Source organism: Camelus bactrianus, chromosome 3, assembly GCF_048773025.1.
Source record: "Camelus bactrianus isolate YW-2024 breed Bactrian camel chromosome 3, ASM4877302v1, whole genome shotgun sequence".
Classification (NCBI taxonomy): domain Eukaryota; kingdom Metazoa; phylum Chordata; class Mammalia; order Artiodactyla; family Camelidae; genus Camelus; species Camelus bactrianus.
This window is the reverse complement of record NC_133541.1, coordinates 84,097,622-84,117,299: the sequence shown is the minus strand read 5'-3', so window position 1 is coordinate 84,117,299 and position 19,678 is coordinate 84,097,622. Positions and strand designations below refer to the sequence as shown.

At 45.0% G+C, this 19,678-nt stretch overlaps 1 protein-coding gene across 4 annotated transcripts in view; it reads right to left on the bottom strand.

Annotated features, from left to right (window-relative positions):
- TNFAIP8 (TNF alpha induced protein 8) overlaps nucleotides 1-19,678 on the bottom strand; it is a 120,571-nt gene that overhangs the window by 55,009 nt on the left and 45,884 nt on the right. The window contains exon 1 of one of the 4 annotated variants that reach the window (XM_045507779.2): nucleotides 7,284-7,699. The exons of the other annotated variants lie outside the window; for them this stretch is intronic. Coding sequence (XP_045363735.1) covers nucleotides 7,284-7,296 — 13 coding nt within the window. The 5' untranslated portion in view covers nucleotides 7,297-7,699. Of the gene's footprint in view, nucleotides 1-7,283; nucleotides 7,700-19,678 lie in introns of those variants that run through there. 4 annotated transcript variants of the gene reach the window in all.

The window sequence follows — 19,678 nt, the reverse complement described above, 5'->3', positions numbered from 1 at the left end:
GTGTCATTTTTTTTGGTTCCACATATAAGTGATATCATATGATATTTGTCTTTCTCTGTCTGACTTACTTCATTTAATCTGATAATCTCTAGATCCATCCATGTTGCTACAAATGGCATTATTTCATTCTTTTTGTGGCTGAGCAGCATTCCATTGTGTGTGTGTGAGTGTGTGTGTGTGTGTACCACCACTTTATCCATTCAACTGTCAGTGGACATAGGTTGCTTCTATGTCTTGGCTATTGTAAATAATGGGGCTAGGAACATTGGGGTTTATGTATCTTCACATATTGGAGGTTTCTCCAGATATATGCCCAGGAGTGGGATTGCCAGATCATATGGTAACTCTATTTTTAGTTTTTTAAGGACTCTCCATACTGTTTTCCATACTGGCTGCACCAAATTATAAGTCCACCAAGAGTGTAGGAGGGTTCCCTTTTCTCCACAGCCTCTCCAGCATTTATCATTTGTAGATTTTTGAATGATGGCCATTCTTACTGGTGTGAGGAGATACCTCATTGTAGTTTTGATTTGCATTTCTCTGATAATTAGTGACATTGAGCATCTTTTCATGTGCCTGTTGGTCATCTGTATGTCTTCATCAAAGAAAAGTCTGTTTAGGTCTCAAAAAATTCATTTTCTTTGAGGACATAATGTCTTTTGAAGTATTTGCAATTTGCAGATAAAGATTTTGGTGGCCCACTTCTACCAATGGCAGCCAGTCCTCTAATCTAAGGTAAAAAGCTAAAATCCATTATAAAAACAAAAATACAGAAGGCTCACATCCAAAAAAGCTGGCATCTCTGAAGCTAAGCAAACATACCAATGATAGCTGAAGTTAGCTGGCTTATAGCCCAAGAATCACAAACTGGCAGCCTTAGGACTGAATCTAGCTCAGAGTCTTCTTGGGCCAGAGAATTTTTATTTTTTCACCTGAACTTCAAACCCTTTAGATGGGAACTAGATGCAAGTTTGCCACAGGCCTCAAGACTTCCAACTGCTCATATAAAGCACTATTTACACATTCATCTTTCTTGCCTGGTTCCTGTAGACATTTGCGGTTAGGACCACTGGTTTATACAGTCTGTTGTTAAAAACAAACAACCTCTCCTACAAGGTAGAGCTCCAGCACTAATGTTTCAGAGCAGAGCACGTGAGGGTTACAGGGTGGTAGGATCACTGAAAACACAATAAACCACAAGGTACAACACAACTTGCAGTCAGAAGCTTAACAAAATGGGAGACCAAAAACACTGGTGGAGCTTGCTGTTCCAGGATAAGCCACGTGATCATGGCTTTGAAACCACTGTTTAACAGGGGCATCTGCCACGAATCACCATTTGATCTCACTGCTCCCACAAGATCCCTGACATCTGGATGTCACAGAACACAAGTCTGGCAGCCAAAATCCAAGCCTGGCTTGGCAAAGGAAGCAACCCCTCTGTTCAGCCGTGCTCATACCGCAGTATCTGTGGTATCCAACTGACAACACTCAGCTTGGAGCAGTTCACACCCGGCGCTCCACCAGTCCAGCCACTTGATGGCTATTTAAGACATTTATCGCACACGATACAGAAACTGGGTCATCACCTGTCTGCCCGTAAGTGTTGGCAAAGAGGCTTTAAGTCCCCACCCCAACCATATCTCAGTTCCATGTGACACTTCCTATCACACTATGCATAGAAGCTAAGAATCAGAAAGCTGGTACTCAAAGGAAGCTTTTGAGGTCCTCTGAATCTCCTCATTCCTCACACTTGTTCACAAATGAGAAGTTAGGTCCAGTAAGCTGTTATAACAAGTCCAAAGTCTCATCACACAAGTGTCTTAAGAGGGACGAGAATGCAGATCTCTGAGATCTCCACTGTGGAGACGTCCTCTCTGCGAGCAGCCCCTTGGGACAGCCTCCGTGTCCTTCTGCAGCCTAGCCCAGTGTTCCTGGATTTGATTTCTGTGACCCACATGGGCAGCCTAGTTCACTCGAGGTCATCACTAAGGTTTAGGTCAACACCCACTGACAACACAGGGATTCCTCCACTGTGCATATATTCCCTCGGGGATGTGGCAGGGAATACTGGCTGGTTGGGAACAAGGCTCAGGAATCTGGAATCCTATACCCCAGCCACAGATTTCATCTACAAAAATAAACTAGCATCTCTTCTAGTCTAATGTACTTATCACAAAGGGGTGTTTTCTTTGTATTACCCTGCCTTTCACTCCACCAAAAGCCCTCTGAATGCCCCAGCCCCTTCCCCTGCCCTAGACAGCCATTCTCCTGGAGGTCCTATCTATAGTAAACTAAACAAAATTCCTTAAGATCAACTGCCCTATTTTGTTTATTTATGTGCAGCTTCAAAGTCTTCACATTCCAGCACAGGCTGGAAGCCCCCTCTCCCACAGGGCCAAGTCTTGTCTATCTGTCTGATGACAGTGGTAGCTGAGATTAACCCCCTGGGGTTGGGGGGGATGCTGAGAAACCTTAGAGACACAGACAGGGAGGAAAGCCTGAGAGGTAGGACCCGGTCTCTGAGCGTGCTCCTACACTCCCAGCGTGCTGCTGCCCCACCATCCCTGATGGCCTACATGATGGACTTTCTGTGAGGCCATCCTTGCCCCAGAGGGGTGGGTGTTGTCTTGATGGGGACTGAAAGGGCAAGACTTGTAAGGAGGAACAAGGAGCAGGGATGGTGTGTGTATAAAAGCTCCAGATCTTAATTTGGAAGCAGGAGCCAGGAGCCAGGTCTGGCCTGCCCCAGGATATCTCCCAGGAACCAAAGGTGTGGTGAGAAGCTCAGGGACACATTCACTGAGGGGTAAGAAGGTGTTAAGTTAGCGGAGAAGGGGCAGATCAACAATGGAAAGCACAGACCTATTCAGGTCAGGCCAGAATTTTGCCTTGGGATGTGCTCAAAGTCCACTTGGGGCTGCTTGTTAAAAACACACAGCACACAGCTAATCGCATTTCTCTACTTCCATGGCAGTCTTAGAGGTGAAACACTGAATTCCAACAGAAGGACCTTCTGAAAGCTGGAGAAATCAGCTAGGTATTTTTTTTTTGTTCGTTTTTAAAGATATTTAAATGCTTAAAAATTTTTTTTATAGAGGTGGTGGGGATTGAACCCAGGACTCTACCACTGAGTTATACCTCCACCCACGCTTAGCTACATTTTTAATCAGGCTGTTTTTGGAGGTCTTTAAAGGAGCACTCTCATTCTCTGTCACCCACATGCAGCAAATAGCTGTTCTTAGCTAGAAATGTTTCTTGCCAAGTTTTGTTAAGGCCTGCTTATTGCTCCTAGCAGCACCCACAAAAACACCTGCATCACTGCATTTGCTTTGTTATCTTGAGTTTTCATAATGGAATTTCCTCCAGCAAGTACTCCTTCTCAGGTTCTCACCAAAGCCAGCTCCAAAGAGCTCCCCCAGGAACACACTTACTCTCGTAAAGACCAAGAACCAAAGGACCACAGGGGTCTGTGCCTTCAGGCTCCCAGGGAGACAAAGAACTTCACTGAAAGGATTCCAAAGAATGCAACCCCAATGGTAGTGGGATTTCAGAGCTCATTTACAGACAGACCACACAAATGAACATACGAAACTACCTTGTTTGGTAGAAAAAAGAGAGAGAGAGTGAGAGCGAGTGACAAAGTACTATGCAAACAAATGTAAACGGAAAATAAGGCGATGATGTGAATTTCTCATTACCTATGGTGGCAGCTCTGCTTTAGGAGGAAAGGAAAGAAGGGGCAAGAGAGTCAGGGATGAGTTAGTTTCCCCCACAAGATGGGACGACCTTGTACAAAGACCTCATGTTCTTTTCTCCTCAAGATACAGGCCACGGGTGATTAAAGGAGATGGCTGATGCAGGCACAGTCACTCTCCTCTCTCCTTAGCACTGGTCTCACCCTCATCAGAAAGTGAGATCCCAGGATTTGGCCTGTGTCCAGAGGACAACTGTCATAAGAGCTAAAGGAGATGGAAGGGGAAAAAAGCTGGAACTGGCTCATGGTAAAGCAAGAAGACAAAAAACGTAGGACCAACACTGTCCAAGTTAAGCTGTCTTGGATAATAACCAATTGCTCTCTCCTCACCAGGTAATCCTGTTTTCAAACTCATTTTAAGTAATATGAAATATTCAACCTTACAACTTTCATGGTGAGGTATGGTACTGAGAGCTGTGATCAAACACTTGGGGCTACAGAAATCATTTAACTATATTCCAATTAGCTTAGAAATGAATGTAGGGTAGCTTTACGAGATGGCAGGCTCTTGGGTTTAACCACTGGCAAAACCCAAAGGATCTGTTGCCATACTCAAACAGAGGAAGGCATTTTTGGGAGAAGACTCCTCTGAGACAAGAAGTCTGATCCTTTCTTGCCATGAGGCCTCTCTGGGTGGGGAGGACACACTCGGGAAACAACCAAGATGAACCCTGCTGAAACCGCTGCTGGAGGAGCCCACAGCACATGGCTTCCTCTTGGACCACTGCACTTGGACGTCTGGGCCAGTGTGTGGTTTGCATCCCAGCTGGGCAGGAAGGGGGTGGGCGAGGTGTTAGGAGGCAGATTCCCATCCAGGCTCTGGCACTGAGATGCTGAATAACCATGGACACCTGACTTGATTTCTCTGTCCTAAATTTCATCTGTAAAATGAGATGATTAGACTAGATCAAACAGCTTCTCATCTTGTGCCCCGTGAAAGCCAGATTCATTATAACTGTCCAAAACCTATCCCCTAATCGGGCCTCTCACCAAGTCTCCAGCTCATCCTCCATCCTCTTTCTCATCAGCACTGTGGCTGTTTCTGGAACACCATGCCCACTCCCACCTCAGGACCTTGACATCTGCTTGCCCTCTGCCTGGAATGTTCTGACCCAGGACACTCACAGGTGTGGCTTCCTCACATCTTTCAAGTGAGTCTAATATCACATTCTCTGTGAAGATACACATTGCAGATCCCCCCACACACACATACACACACACACAATTTTTATCCTCCTATTCAACTTAAAACAGTTTTTTTTTTCCTACTTAGCACTCAATAGTATCACCTGCTGTATATTTTACTTATTTCTTTATTGTCTGTCTCCCCCAGGAGAATGCTCTCCATGGGCAGGGAGTTCTCTCTGCTTTATTCACTGGCATATCCTTGTACCTGGGGGGGTCCCTGACACAGAGGAGGAGTTCAGTAAGTTGTGCGAAATGGATGCATACACTAATGAGTGAAAGGGAGGGCAGGAGTACAGCTCTCTCCCATGTCTTCCAGCTCTGAGGTCTGTGGGCTGCATTGTCTACGGCTGGAGGGCTCCCCTCTGCCACCTCTGTACAGGATGAACTCTATAACCACATGGAACAAGCCCGCCCCGAGACATCTGTGGTGTGCTTTCACTCTGCCGCAGATCCTCTCAGGGCTGCTTCCTTATGCTCCACGCTCTGAGCTGAAGGGCCACATACACCCTACACTCTCAGAAAGATCACAGCCTCCAAATGTGGTCTATGGGGAAATTCTTTATATTGGTACTCAGCTCCATTTTCTAGAGTCAAAATTAATACCATTTGAGGGAGCATCATTACATCCATCTCCTTTCTCTAACATTTCATCTGAAATCCCCAAGGGAAAGAGAAGCGAGCTCTACTGCCAAGAGACCACACTGTTCATCTCACCTGCAGTGAGAAGAGGCGATGATGCTCCCGGTGCATTTCAGCCGGTTCCGCTAGGTGGCAACGTGGTCTGGGTATGCTCATATCCAAGGCTGAAGTTTACCAGCAGCACAGAGAACAGACGCCCCCCAGCCCCTGCCGCAGCACCCCTCCCATTGCCTGCTACACTTATCGCCTTGACCTCTCTTCACTTCCAGCCTGGCTATTTTCAACTAATAATTTACAGTTTGCTCTTGAATGGTTTATGCCTACTCATGAATACATTTAACTTAATCTCTCCAGCCTTGGAAGCTTGATGTATGCTTCTTTCTGCCAAAGCACATTATTTACACCCACCTCCCCGTAGAACTCTACCCCAAACTCACTTCTCCCACAAAACTCCCACAACCAAGCCTGGCTCTGATCCCAATTGTATATACACCATGATACACAGTCACAGACACGTAGCCATTTTTATATATCATACAGACTGTGCCTATATACAAACAGAAAGAAAGTTGACAGAGAATCACATGCACAGCTCTGGTCATCTGGTAGGCAAATGTACGTTTTATATAAATGATGTGCAGGTAACCACATACCATACAACAGAGGCCGTCACAGTGCTACAAAACAGCACTGGCTGCCAGGGGTTCAACCCATGGGCCAAGAAACTACATATATTAACACTCACCTATGTTTTCTAATTTCAAGTTCCTTTCTAGCATTCCATTTAAGGTCCCAAAAGTCTTGTCAGCATAAAAATTTTAGATAAACCTCAACAAATACTATCTACAGACTTGAGCAAAAGTGTTAAATACAAATATAACTTTATGGGCTATTTATTGTTTTTTAATTTTGGGGGGAGATAACTAGGTTTGTTTGTTTATTTAATCGAGGTACTGGGGATTGAACCCACGACCTTGGGCATGCTAAGTGGGCACTCTACCACTGAGCTACACCCTCCCCTCCTTTAAAGGCTATTTTAAATGCTTTCTTTATTTCAATCCTTGAAAACTTTTCCATTTTACCTTAAAAATAAAATTGTCTACTTGTAGAAGCATTAAGTAAGGCTGAAAACAAGCCTAAGGTGTATTTTAAAAGCACAAAAGCCCTTAAGTATGGGGTCAAATTGCTTACTGGCTGTTACGAGAAATGGTAGAGGCGATGTTCTGACAAGCATTTACGTGATGGGAGAATAGAAATAAACACCCTGGCTTTGCAAGTCTCCACGAGGTGTTACCGCCATTACCAGACCACTGGGAACCAGAGATGTCTGAGAGTTAATGAGCACAAGGAAATTCTAAGAAGGAAAAAGCAAGCAAAAAAGTTATCAATCATTTCAGAGCCCCCTTTCTGAAACATCTCAATCCTTCGTTTACTAATGAAACTGTTTACACGCAACCTTCAGATGCCATTTTTTTCCACCCACAGTACTCCAACCTCTCTCAGCTGAACACGCGTTCTCCACACTGAGAGTCACAGCAAAGGAAAAGCAGTGATTTATGGAACACAACCACTTTAAAGCCGTGACCAACGGTTATTTCCCTGTAGACAGTGACACCATGGTGCTTAGTCATCTCAACATTCCACCAGATTCCGACAAAGCTGTTACAACCAAGTGAGTCTCAGGGTAATTTTAACTCACCTAGTTTCAGCATTTTCCCCCGTATCAATCAGTTTCACCGTCTTGGAAGAGTCACACGGACCAGAGGAACATACACAGCCTCCCTGTTGATGTTGTATCCTATGTCATCCACATCGCCGCCAGGGAGAGTCAGCCCTCCCCGAGAATAATTCAAAAGAATCTGTGCCGTCCTTTCGAAAAATCAGCCATAAGCTCACCAAACAAACGCACAGACGACACTGGTCAACAGCAGTCACTTTAAAAGTTGTCTTGCTTGTTATTCTGGGAGCTGGGTTTCGTCACCTATAGTGGAACGCATTATGTAGCCTTTAATTGTGAATCCAGAGAGGTCTCCACGTCCACAGTGGGGACGGACTGGTTGCTGCCTGCACTTGAACTACAGCCGCACAGAAACACAGGGATTACCTGTGATAGGTGAACAGGAGGTATTTTCAAAATCAAACAGAAACAGGAAGTCTAATGTTTCAACATGCTAGAAAAGAGTAACAGATACTTCAAAAAAAAAAAAAGAAAAAAAAAAAGGGAGCAGCCCTAATCACAGATGCCTGAATAAAATTAAAAAAAAAATTTACACACACATAACTCATTCCTACCTGGCCAGTATAAACATGAATGTCTATTAATAGTAAGTATTGCTTAAAGGTGTTCTTGTTCTCAGGAGAATAAGAGAACAAAGTTTGGGCAACATTGCTACTTAAAATCATTATTCTTTTGCTTTTGAAGACAATGTAAGGTTTTTATAGAGAATGGACACGTGACTACATCCAGGCATACTCAATACACACGTGTACATACATAGAGATACATGCATACATCCACTCTCAGTCTTTTTAGAAGCTATTTATTTGCCTGGGGATTTGACAGTTGTCACCACCCACAAATCTTTCCCTTATCCATCTCCACCAGGCAAGGTTCTGCCAGTCCCACAGAGCCCACTGTAAGTGCACCACCTCAGTGAATCCTCTTCCAGAGGATCCCAATCAGGTGTTGGCATCTCAGCCTCTTCTTTTAACCCCCACAGCAAATGATTGAGCCTCCTTGGTAGCACTTTCTGAGTACCTGTCACAGTTGTCCTTATGTTATCTTTGGTGGCCTATCTAGCTTATCCCCGACTATGTGGTAAGTTTCTCGACTTCATTTTTATCTTCTGTAACAGTAACACTGCATTGCGCCTACTAGGTACTCAGCAAAAAAGATACCACGTGGAATGCAATGGACAAATGCTCTGGAATCTGCTAGTCCTGATTCAAATTCAGGCCACGCTGCCAGAATTTTGTAGACTTGGTTTTGTAGACTTTGCTTTGTAGACTTGCAAGTTACTTCACCTCTCTGAACAATTCTGTTCTATCAGAGGAGAAGAGCATCACCTACCTTATAGAAATGCCATCAAGATGTAGAGAACCATGGGAAGCAAATAACATACTGCCTGATGCCTAGCAAGCACTTGAATAGCAATAAGTATTGTTGACCTGAATTAAAATCAAATGCTTACTACTAATTTAGGTAAGTGGCTGAAAGAAATACCAAATAAATACCAACTGACAAATATATCACACATTTCTTATTTTCTTTAGTCTACATGATCATGCGAGTAACTCAGAGAGGTTTGATGTCTATACCTTAGCAACCATCCTTTTGTGTTCCATTGTGTTATCTCCTCAAATTCTTTTTTTCAAAACATTTTTTATTTATTTATAATCATTTTACAATGTTGTGTCAAATTCCAGTGTAGAGCAGAATTTTTCAGTTACACATGAACATATATATATTCATTGTCACATTTTTTTCTCTGTGAGCTACTGTAAGATCTTCTATATATTTCCCTGCGCTATACAGTATAATCTTGTTTATCTATTCTACAGTTTTGAAATTCCACTCTATCCCTTCCCACCCTCCGTCCCCTTGGCAACCACAAGTTTGTATTCTATGTCTATGAGTCTATTTCTGTTTTGTATTTATGCTTTGTTTGTGTTTTTTTTTTTTTAGATTCCACGTGTAAGCGATCTCATATGGTATTTTTCTTTCTCTTTCTGGCTTACTTCACTTAGAATGACTTCTCCAGGAGCATCCGTGTTGCTGCAAATGGCATTGTTGTTGGTTTTTATGGCTGAGTAGTATTCCCTTGTATAAATATACCACATCTTCTTTATCCAGTCACCTGTTGATGGACATTTAGGCTGTTTCCACGTCTTGGCTATTGTAAATAGTGCTGCTATGAACATTGGGGTGCAGGTGTCATCCTGAAGTAGGGTTCCTTCTGGATATATGCCCAGGAGCAGGATTCCTGGGTCATGTGGTAAGTCTATTCCTAGTCTTTTGAGGAATCTCCACACTGTTTTCCACAGTGGCTGCAACCAAACTGCTCTCCTCAAATTCTGACTGACCTCTTGATGCTATGACAACTTCATCAGGGACTAACAGTCAACGAAAATGCCAAGAGAAAACTCCTCCCAGAAGTGCAGGATTCGAAATCATACAGATTTCCCAAACCCTGATGCAGTGGCAATTCCAAGGAGAAGTAATAAAATGTAAAGAGCAGAAATGCTCAGAGATAGAGTCACAGACATAGAAAACAAGCTTGTTTACCAGGGGGGAAAGGAGGAGATGGGGAGGGAAAAATTGGGAGTTCAGGACTTGCAGATACTACCATATATAAAATAGGAAAACAACAAGGTCCAACTATATAGCACAGGGACCTATATTCAAAACCACGTAATGGCCTATAATGAAGAAAATATGAAAAGGAATATATATATGAAATATATATATGAAAAGGAATTGTATATTCCTTTAAACATATAGTATACACATTATGTATGTATATAGTGTATACACGAATATATGTGAATATATTATACATATATATGTATAAATGAATCACTGTGCTGTACACCAGAAATTAACACATTATAAATCAACTATACATCAATAAAAAAATTTTTTTTAAAGAGCAGAAATGCTATATCTCAACAGAGGAACTGGTCTCTCACATTTTATTAAAATGTGGCCTTGGGGGCAGCTGCATGGGTAGGTGGCCACCAGTAACCACTCTGTTCACTCCTGCAGAGAGAGGATGAAGCAGCAAAGGGAAGCTGTGGGAAGGGAAGGCAGGAGGAAGAGTTTACAGCACCACATAAAAACACCTGCCAGCGTGGCAGCACAGCCCTCACACGTGCTCCAGGCATAATCAGGGAGGCAGCGATCCGGCCCTGACACCAGGCAAGGGCAGTGAAGGCTGCAAGTGTTAAAGACTCATGTATCAGCTGGGCACCTCCACACCCAGGAGGACCAATCCTGATTCTGGAGAGGGCACTCCACCAACGGGAGAATAAAGAGGAACACGTCCGGATGGGCTACAAATCAGGCAGGAGGTCATTTCCTCAGACATTCCCCCCCCCTTACTTGAGATAAGAATGCCCAGGTCTTACGTGGTCAGAACTCTCCAAAGTTTGCCATTTAAAGCAGTCCCTGCAGCTGTCATTTTAAATTCTGCTCATCTTGAACTTCATTTGGGAAGAAGGAAGAATCACAGACAGAGGCTAAAGATTCGGGAGAGTAGGGAGCAGTCAAAATTAACAGTAGAGCCTTACATAACAATGTATCTAACTTGTTTTAGTTCCTTTTATAAATAGGAATACAGCTCTCTCATGCTTCCCTAGGATTCGCAATTAGGACATTCTCAGCAGATTTATGGATCAACACTTCTGACGGCTGCCCAGTGCAGATGCATCACCCGTGCTTTGAAGCAGGGAGAGAGGAGGCAGCTGGGATTTCTAGTCCTGGAAACCCCATGTGATGGCCCAGTGGTCGAGGAATATGTCCAGAGCTCACTTTATTAAGGCGACTGGTGCTCAGGACTGCACATAGCTCTCTCTCTGGTGAGCTCAGCTCTGCAGCTGAAGCAAGATACCGTTCAGCGTGCCAGCACCCCCGGCCCCCTGCCCCTGGGAGTGCAACTGGCACTGCTGGTGACGGAGGCACTTGGAGCTTCATGGTGACACTAAATAAGCCATCGTTAGGAAAGTCGGGGTGCATCTTATCTGGTATTTCCTCTCCATCTCTCTGTCCCCACATGACGGCGGCTCTTAGAAAACCAGAGCCTCCTCCTGAGCATACACGCTTTCCACGTTTATCTACGCATCTCAAGCCAGGCACTATCACATCAGTCATTTCACTGTCCCCACACCCAGGGAGAGTGGGTGGCAATTTCCGAAGAAGTTAAGGAGCATATTCAACAGGGCCCGGCAAGACAGGGCAGGGCTGAGAAGAGAAGCCGCGAGATCGAAGCCATGGGGCCCAGGACAAACTCCAGAACACGTGCTCTCCCTCTGGCCTAGTTTCATTGACTGCTTATTACATCCCCCAAGAAAAACGAAATTTCCTCTACAGCCTCCCACAGCCTTATCTGCAGCACATTTAACAAAACCACCAAAAGGATAACGCAATTCACGACTGCATGAAAATGTGTGCCTTCATTTGTTTATTTCAACTAACTCTACAGGCTGGGGACAGAACAGGAAATGTCTGCAGAGCACCTCGATCTTTGCTCTTTGGCCTTCTCAAGGTGCTCCCGAGTATCTAGGGCATGAGTCAGGGCTGCCAAGAGCAGTGCTGCTTTCTTTCTGCTTAATCTTCCCGTCCCCTCATCAGCCACCTCCAGATCCTCCTCTTTGGCCTTCTCCCAGCCACCTCAATGCTTTCAGTGGCCTCCCTAAAACCAGAGCCCCAAACAAAGCCTCCTTCTTGATTCAACTTGCTTCTCTCTGTCCTTCAGCTCTTCTTCATGGAGGAGGGAGTGATTGGCAAAACACAAAGAAAGGCAGACTAAGGGGGATTATTCTAGGAGACTCAGTGCCTGAGGTTAGTAAGTTGCCCCAGAAGCATCTCCCAGGTGGAATCAGAGAGACAGCGACAGTCAGACTCGCCCTCTCTCCACAAGAGACCCTGTGCCAGCAGAGGAGCGCGTGGTTCATGTCTGGGCGAGGGTGGGGATATCCCACAGGCTGAGTACCCGCTAGAAGCCGAGCAGGGTGCGTGATGACTTCCCTAAGTTCACTCAGTCCTCATCGAAACTCTGGGAGGTGGGCACCGTCATCCCCAGGTGGCAGGCGAGGAAACCGAGCTCTGTAAGTTTAACACACCTGCTCAGTGTAGTGCCAAAATATGAAGGTATCTCTTATTCCAAACCTGTTGGCTTTTATCTCTCTCTTTTAAAAAAATTTTTATTTTATTTTATTAATGGAGGTACGGGGGGATTGGACCCAGGACCTTGTGCATGCTAAGCACGTGCTCCACCATTGAGCTCTACCCTCCTCTCTGGCTTTTTTCCCCTTCATATCCTATCACAAAAGTGTCCTTGGTTCACCAGACAGTAAGCACAAACAGGGGAATGTCTGGAAAATAAAAAGAACATCTGGCCACCCACCTTTCAAGGTCAGGCAGAGCAGGGAGTTCAGCTCAGTGAACAGGAGCTGCTGGGGGCTGAGGGGAGAGAGCTCAAGTCCATCGTCACGCTGACTGCCATTCACAGCCTCCCGCTAGGTGGGCTGCATAAAAGCAGGAAGACAGACTTTTCTATCACATAGTGTTTCTATTTTTGAAGTATACATTTTATAACATGTTACTCAGAAGCAAATAAACAAAAAAATGAATAACTAACTAAATAACCGGGAGCTGGTTAGCAGCACAGCTGTGGCAAGTGCCAGAGGCTAGGACTCCAGAATGAGCATTTATGTCTGTCTTCCTATGATGCAGGCTCAAATCTCTCCTCACGCTTGCACCACCACTGAAAACACTAAATCAGCCTTAACAAAGCAAAGAAACACTGAGCGCTTATTGCAACAAATACGCTGGCACTTGAAGGTGGTTCACGTTCTGCAGAGCTGAATATAAACAGAGTCCTGACATTTTATAGCATTCTTCCATCGCAAACTTTCGTGTAAAACTGAACATGATCCCTTGTAATAAAATACTAACCTGATTAAACTCTAAATTTGCCAAGAAAAACGCTCCAATTGTAGAGTAAATTTCTCTATAAATCTCTAGAATTTCTAGTTAATGCGCAACATATGACATTTCCCAAGTCAAATTCCTCATCCTGCCTCCGTTGCCAAACCTGATCATTTTCCTCTCTGTTGTAACCTCTCTGGATCCGATCATCACCCTGTTACCCGGTCATCACTGATTCCTCTCTTGGTTTGGATGGTCTCTCATTCACCAAGGTCTGCTGTCTTTCCATCTGTGCCTCTCCCATTCTCATTTGGATTTAATTTGATTAAACCCTTCACTCTCAAGGTAACAGCAGGTGTTTCCCTGAGAAGACAACTTTCAGAGAAGGACATGAAAGCCTGCCCTCCATTCCCCTTTAGGGTACAGAGAGCTGTCATTATGTAGTTATATCCATGTGGCTATTTTGAAACTTAAATAAAAAAAAAAGGTTTCAGAAACATTTTAATTTAGAGAGCTATCAGAAATTACAGCATGTACTGAGTAAAGTTGCTCTTTGACTTTTGCCCCCAGGAAACACTGACATCAGTTTTGACCACTTGCAGGGGAAGGATAATGTGTCACCAAGTCATATGTGGACCCAGAGCCCCCACACTCAGGCACCCAACAATCAGCATTTGTCTTCTGCTCCATCCTCCTCAGTCTAACAACTGAACAAATTTACTGAATGACAAGCTGACATCAGACAAGTTTCTCCCACTTGGTGACCGAGGAGCAGATGTTGCCAGCAAACCTACCTCTCATCCCCTGGAGAGATGTCCGAGCCCCATTTTCCCTTCCCACTAAGCAGTCCTGCTCCTAAAGACGATGAGGGGCCCCAGGAGCCCGGAGTGTCATATTCTGTGGTATATTTCTATCTTCCCTCCTCCATCCTCTTGTCACCCAAAGCCTTTCAGGATGAAGGAGGGCATGTGAGCAAGTTTAATCTAGAAAATGCTCACAAGTACATCACAGGGATGGGCTGAAACTAAACTCCTATGCTCCCTTACCCACAACAGCTTCTTTTCTTGGGCTCCATATCTCACCTTCCCCTCAGCCATTCAGACTTGAACATCAGTGTCCTTCTGGACCTCATTTGCCCTGCCAGCCGCCGGCTCTCACGTTTCCCCACCTCCGGGCGCGTCTGCCACCTTGCCCTCATCCCAGCCCCTTTGCCCAGCCTACTTCAGGCGTGTCTGCAGGCCTGAACGTCCTGCTCCTTTCACTCAGTTGCCCTCATGGCACATCTTCCTAAAGCACAGCTCCATCGCCATCACATCACCATCTGTGCCTAGAACAGAGTTTAACAAGTGCTTCCACATCCCGGCTTTAGCATGCCACTCTCCAACGAGGAAGGCATGATGCATCCCAGCTGCTAGTGGACCAGAGTCCGTGCTGTCAGCACAGGACTTAGGGTGGTCCTCGCCATGCTTAGCACTGGGCTACTTCTGGGCCTCTGCTCACCCGCATTCCTTGGACTCCAGGGTCCTTTCCACCATCATCAGCTACAAAATACAAGCAGTCTCCCAAGGCTCTGCTCCCATGAGGCCTGTCATGACGCCTGCAGCCAGATGCCAGCTCCTACTCCATCTTCCTCTGCAACTTGGAAGCTTCCTTACAACACTGAGTCTGTTTTGCTCCAAGGGATGGCTAATGCTAAATGCATCTCATCATCCCATTACACGGCACCTTCCTAGGTAACAGGGAGATTTCTTCATTCATTCAACAAAGGCAGCCTGCACTTATCTAGTACCTACTGCATGCCAGGTGCTGACTGAGGCGTTGGGTACGTGATGGGAAATGATACACAAGTGGACTGATACTCAGTGGGAGAAAGATATGGCAGCCGATTAAACACCTGAGTAGCTAAGGACAGGCTGTGAGAGGTGCTGGGATGGGAATGAGCAGGGCCTTGTGATGAGACTGCTCTGGCAGAGAGGGCATCGGAGGTGTATGCCAAAAGCCAGAAAAAGAGCGGAATGAGCAACGGGAAGAGCGGGTGTTCCAGCCTGAGACAGGACAAGTAGGGCCGCCCCAGGGAGAGGAGCGGAAAGGGGGCTGGTGTGGCCGCAGAGCAGGGAGCCCAGGGAAAAGCAGCTGGGAGGCAGGCGAAGGGCAGAATAGGTAGGGCCACACAGGGCTCAGTGATAAGCTTACATGCTGGGAATGGAAAACAGGACCAGTGGCTGGAAGGCAAAGTAGCAATAAAGATCAAAACCTTAAAACTCCTCATACCCTTTGAACCACTTCCAGTAACACATCCAATGAAACAGAGACAAGTGTGGACAGCTGCTAAGTGCAAGGGAGTCGTGCGGCGTCATGACAATGGTGAAGTCCGGAAACAGCTCAACTACCCAAATGGGGGATTTGTTAAGCGAATTACAACACATCTATAAAATGACATGTAATATCGTCTTTAAAAACGATTTTGTAGAGTAATTAATAACATGAGAACTCTTCACAAAGGCTACAAAGCAGTATGTAAAAGTAAAAAATCATATTAAGTACTACATAATTTTTGTAAAGAAAAACTTACAGGCATTCAGAAAAATGTTTTTCCTTTTTTTAAAATTAATTAATTATTTTAAAAAATTGATGTATAGTGAATTTTTAATGTTTTAATTTCTGGTGTACAGCACAGTGATTCAGTTATATATATATATAAAGAATAAAATATATATATATAAAAGAATATATATATATTCTTTTCACATTCTTTTTCATTATAGGCTATTACAAGGTATTGAATATAGTTCCCTGTGCTGTACAGTAGGACCTTGTTGTTTATTTTATACATAGTAGTCAGTATCTGTAAATCCCAAAATCCCAATTTATCCCGCCCCACAAAATGTTTTTTTCTGAGTGCTGAAATTAAGGAGTAACTTTTGTTTTTTTCATCTTTTACTTTTCTGTTAAATTGTAGTTGATCAATATACTACAGCACCGTGTGATGCTTTCATAAAGGGGAAAACAAGGTTTTTAAAAAGCTGTGAGTAACAAGAAGGTACAGCAGGGGAGACAGCCTGCGAGATCACAGAAATAAAAGAGGCTGCTGATGGGGAGCTGGCCAGGGCAGTCTTCTATCTTTTTAGAAACTTCAGAGCAAACAGAAAAACAAACCAAAAAACTCCCTAGAACTCCCGGGCAGGAAGTGTGTCACTCCTTTCTTGTTGATCCCTCTGACTCAGCACTGACTGTCAGGCCCCTCGGATCCTCCTTGTGGAGAAGTGAGAGGTAGGAGTTCTGAGCGGATGGAGACTTAGAGACCTCACCCAGGAGCTCCCAGCCCTGGGGCTGAAGTTTGAGAAGCCAACCTGGATCTTCCAAAGAAGAAGCTTTTCATCATTCCTCTTTAGATTCATTACAACTGAGACACAACACTCTCACTCCTATTATTACAGGTTAAACATGATTACATTTTTGTCTGTTTCTCTTAAACAAGATTTACTGTGCAAGATCCAAACACACTGTGGTGTGCGAGCCTTCTTCCCAAACAGGTTTGAAAATTTAATAAACAGTTCAGACAAGTCGCAACAAGTCCCGGTATTCTGATCTTGGCTTATGCATACCCAAGTTGAAAAGGTGAAAAAGTTCCAAGGCCCATTCAGCCAGCGTGCCTCCTCACTGGCCACTGGGTCACCCAAGTGGTTTGGTTCCTACGTCCTATTTGGCAGCCTCGTAGGCTCAGCACTCAAGGGCCACTCGGAGAACACAGACAGAAAGTGATTTGCTAGAAGAATCTCACTTCTTTTCTTTCTATTTTTAATAATCCCCTGGAAGTAACAGAGCTGAGGGAAACATATATGTAGGGCTATACAAGAAAACAGAATTTTTTGACTCTGGAAGAACCTTAAAAATTTTAAGACAAATTAAATCAGAATTTGAGGACCTTGACAATGACAATCCTGGGCTTCTGCCTTCCCACATTCATTCAACAGATATTTACTGAAGCCTTACTGTGCCCCAGGGGAGCCCCTAGAGTAAATAATAAACAAGGGGGCCACAAGGCATGGAGGATGTACTGGGGAGGTGGGATGGGGTGTGGAGGGAAGGGAGGCAGATACTTCCAAGATATTCTAACAGGGACACAGCCAATTTGAGAACAGATTATTAAGGATCTTAACAAGCCCTGTTAAAAATTTAGACTTCATCAAAAACTCTAATAAGGCATCTTAAGCAGATGATGACATATTAAGGTGGATATTTTACAAAGACCAACAGCAGCACAGGACGCCAGACTGGTATGGAGGTAGGAGCAGGCATGTCACCTGACCTTGAAAGAATTCAGGTAAGAGATGATGGTGGTGACCTGGTCTTAGTGGGTGGCAGTAGGCTATGACAAGGAGAGTACAGATTCTACAGCTATCTAATGGGACAACTGACAATATCAGCAATTGACTGAGATATCAGAAGATGCCTTCTGGGTTTCTGGATGGTCAATTGGATCATTTATTAGGGGGAAAACTTGAAGAGAAGGTAAATTCAGCTTACTTCACATTGAGTTTGAGTTGCCTGTGAGATATCCAAGTACTGATGAAAACACTTCAGAGCTGTACATACAAGTCTCAGTTAGGCTTGAAATACAAATATGGAAGTTGTTACCATGCAGAGAATCTGAAAAGCCCTAGGAATGGATGCGGTCACCAACAGAGAGGGCAGAACAGGAAGAGCAGAGAACCCAGACAACACCCTCAGAAATACCAGCATTTAAGGGATGGACAAAGAGGAAGGAGCCTGCAGAGGAGACGGAGCAGGGACAGAGAGAGAAGGAAGAAGGAAATCCGGAGGGTAGATTGTCAAGGAAAAGCCTGCATAGAGAAAACTGGAGCTGTAGGGACTTGTGCTGAGCAGTCAAGGAGAGGACTGAATGGTGGCTGTCCACCCACCATTAAAATGCCAGGCGCTGCTCTACCTCTTCCCCACCCGTCGATATTTTTAGAATCATCTTGAGCAGGCAGGGGCCAAATGGGAGGCAGCAGAAGAGAGAAGGTTCTGAGATAAACCTGGCAGTAGATCCTGGCCATAGCCAGCACGGTCTGCTCAGGGGCTGGAAAATGGGCCAAGGGCAACAGAAGTGACCAAATACAAGGTTACACAAGTGGCACTCCGTTGTTCAGTCCCAAGTATTTATTGGTCATCTACTGGGTATGGGCACTGTTTACAGTGCTGAGGGCAGAGCATTGACAGAAGTTCTGGTAAAACAGCCAGAAAAACAGGATGTCAAGCAGAGATAAATGCTGTGGAAAGAAAATAATCAACCAGAAGAAAGATATAGAGTGATGGAGAGAGAGCAGCATTTTGGGTGGGCCTTCTCCTGGGGTGAGAGCTGAGCAAAACCTGAGAAGGGTGAGGGAGAGAGCCAAGGAACAAGCTGAGGGGAAGGGCCTTCCAGGCAGAGGGAAGGGTGGGTGCAAAGGCTCTGAGGTCGGATCAAGCTCGGAAAGTTTGAGGAACCAGCAAGGCAGTGTGGTCCAATGTGAAGTTGGAGAGTTGGGCCAGGGCCTCGTCAAGGGAGCATTGTAGCTCATGGTAAGAAGTGTAGACTTGATCGATTATGACAGGAAGGCACAGAAGGGATGAGAGCAAGGGAATGACATGGTCTGATGGGTTTTCTAAGACCACCCTGATGACATGAGAAGTGGCTGAGTGGGACAGGCAAGGGCTCAGTGGGAGTTAGGAGGCTACTGAGGCCACTGAGATGAGACATGGTGGTAGGCGGAGAAGTGGTGAGATGGGGGATATACATATTTGGAAGAGAAATAGATAGGACTTGCTGTTGGATTAGCTGTGGGATGCTGCAGGGCTATGCTTTTAGCCTGAGAGCTAAGTATACAAATGTGTTGACAGAGAAGGACAAACCCAGGGGAGGAGTTGGTTTGGGGAGAGGAGAGAGGGGTGGAATCAAGATGTCTATTCCTAGAGGAACTTTAATGAAAGAGGCAAGAGAATAATCAAGTCTGGAATTCAGAAGAGATGTGTGACAGACTTGACTTTGGGAGTCATTAGCTAGTTTTTGGAATCTATTCTGTGGGACTAAATGAAATCACCTGGATTCTCCATCCTGGCCACGTGATAGTGCAGGTAACAGGAACAAAGACAAACAAGCAAAACCAAAATTTAAAATCTGATGCCCAGGAGTCCTCCCCACCCGGAGACTGAATTAATCAGACTTGAGTGAGACCAGCCCCTCCCCCACTTTTCCCAGCAGCCCAAGCCAGGTAAAGAACCACTGTCCAGAGGGTGTGGAGAATGCAGAGGCCCTTGGAAGGAGGCATTAAGGTGGAAGGAGGAAAGGTGGGCGTGATGCCCTGGAAGCCAAGTCAATAAAGTGTTTTAGGAGGAGGGAGGGATAAACGATGCGGAATCCTGCTGATGCTGATGGGATGAGGATGGAGAAGTGGTCATGAGGT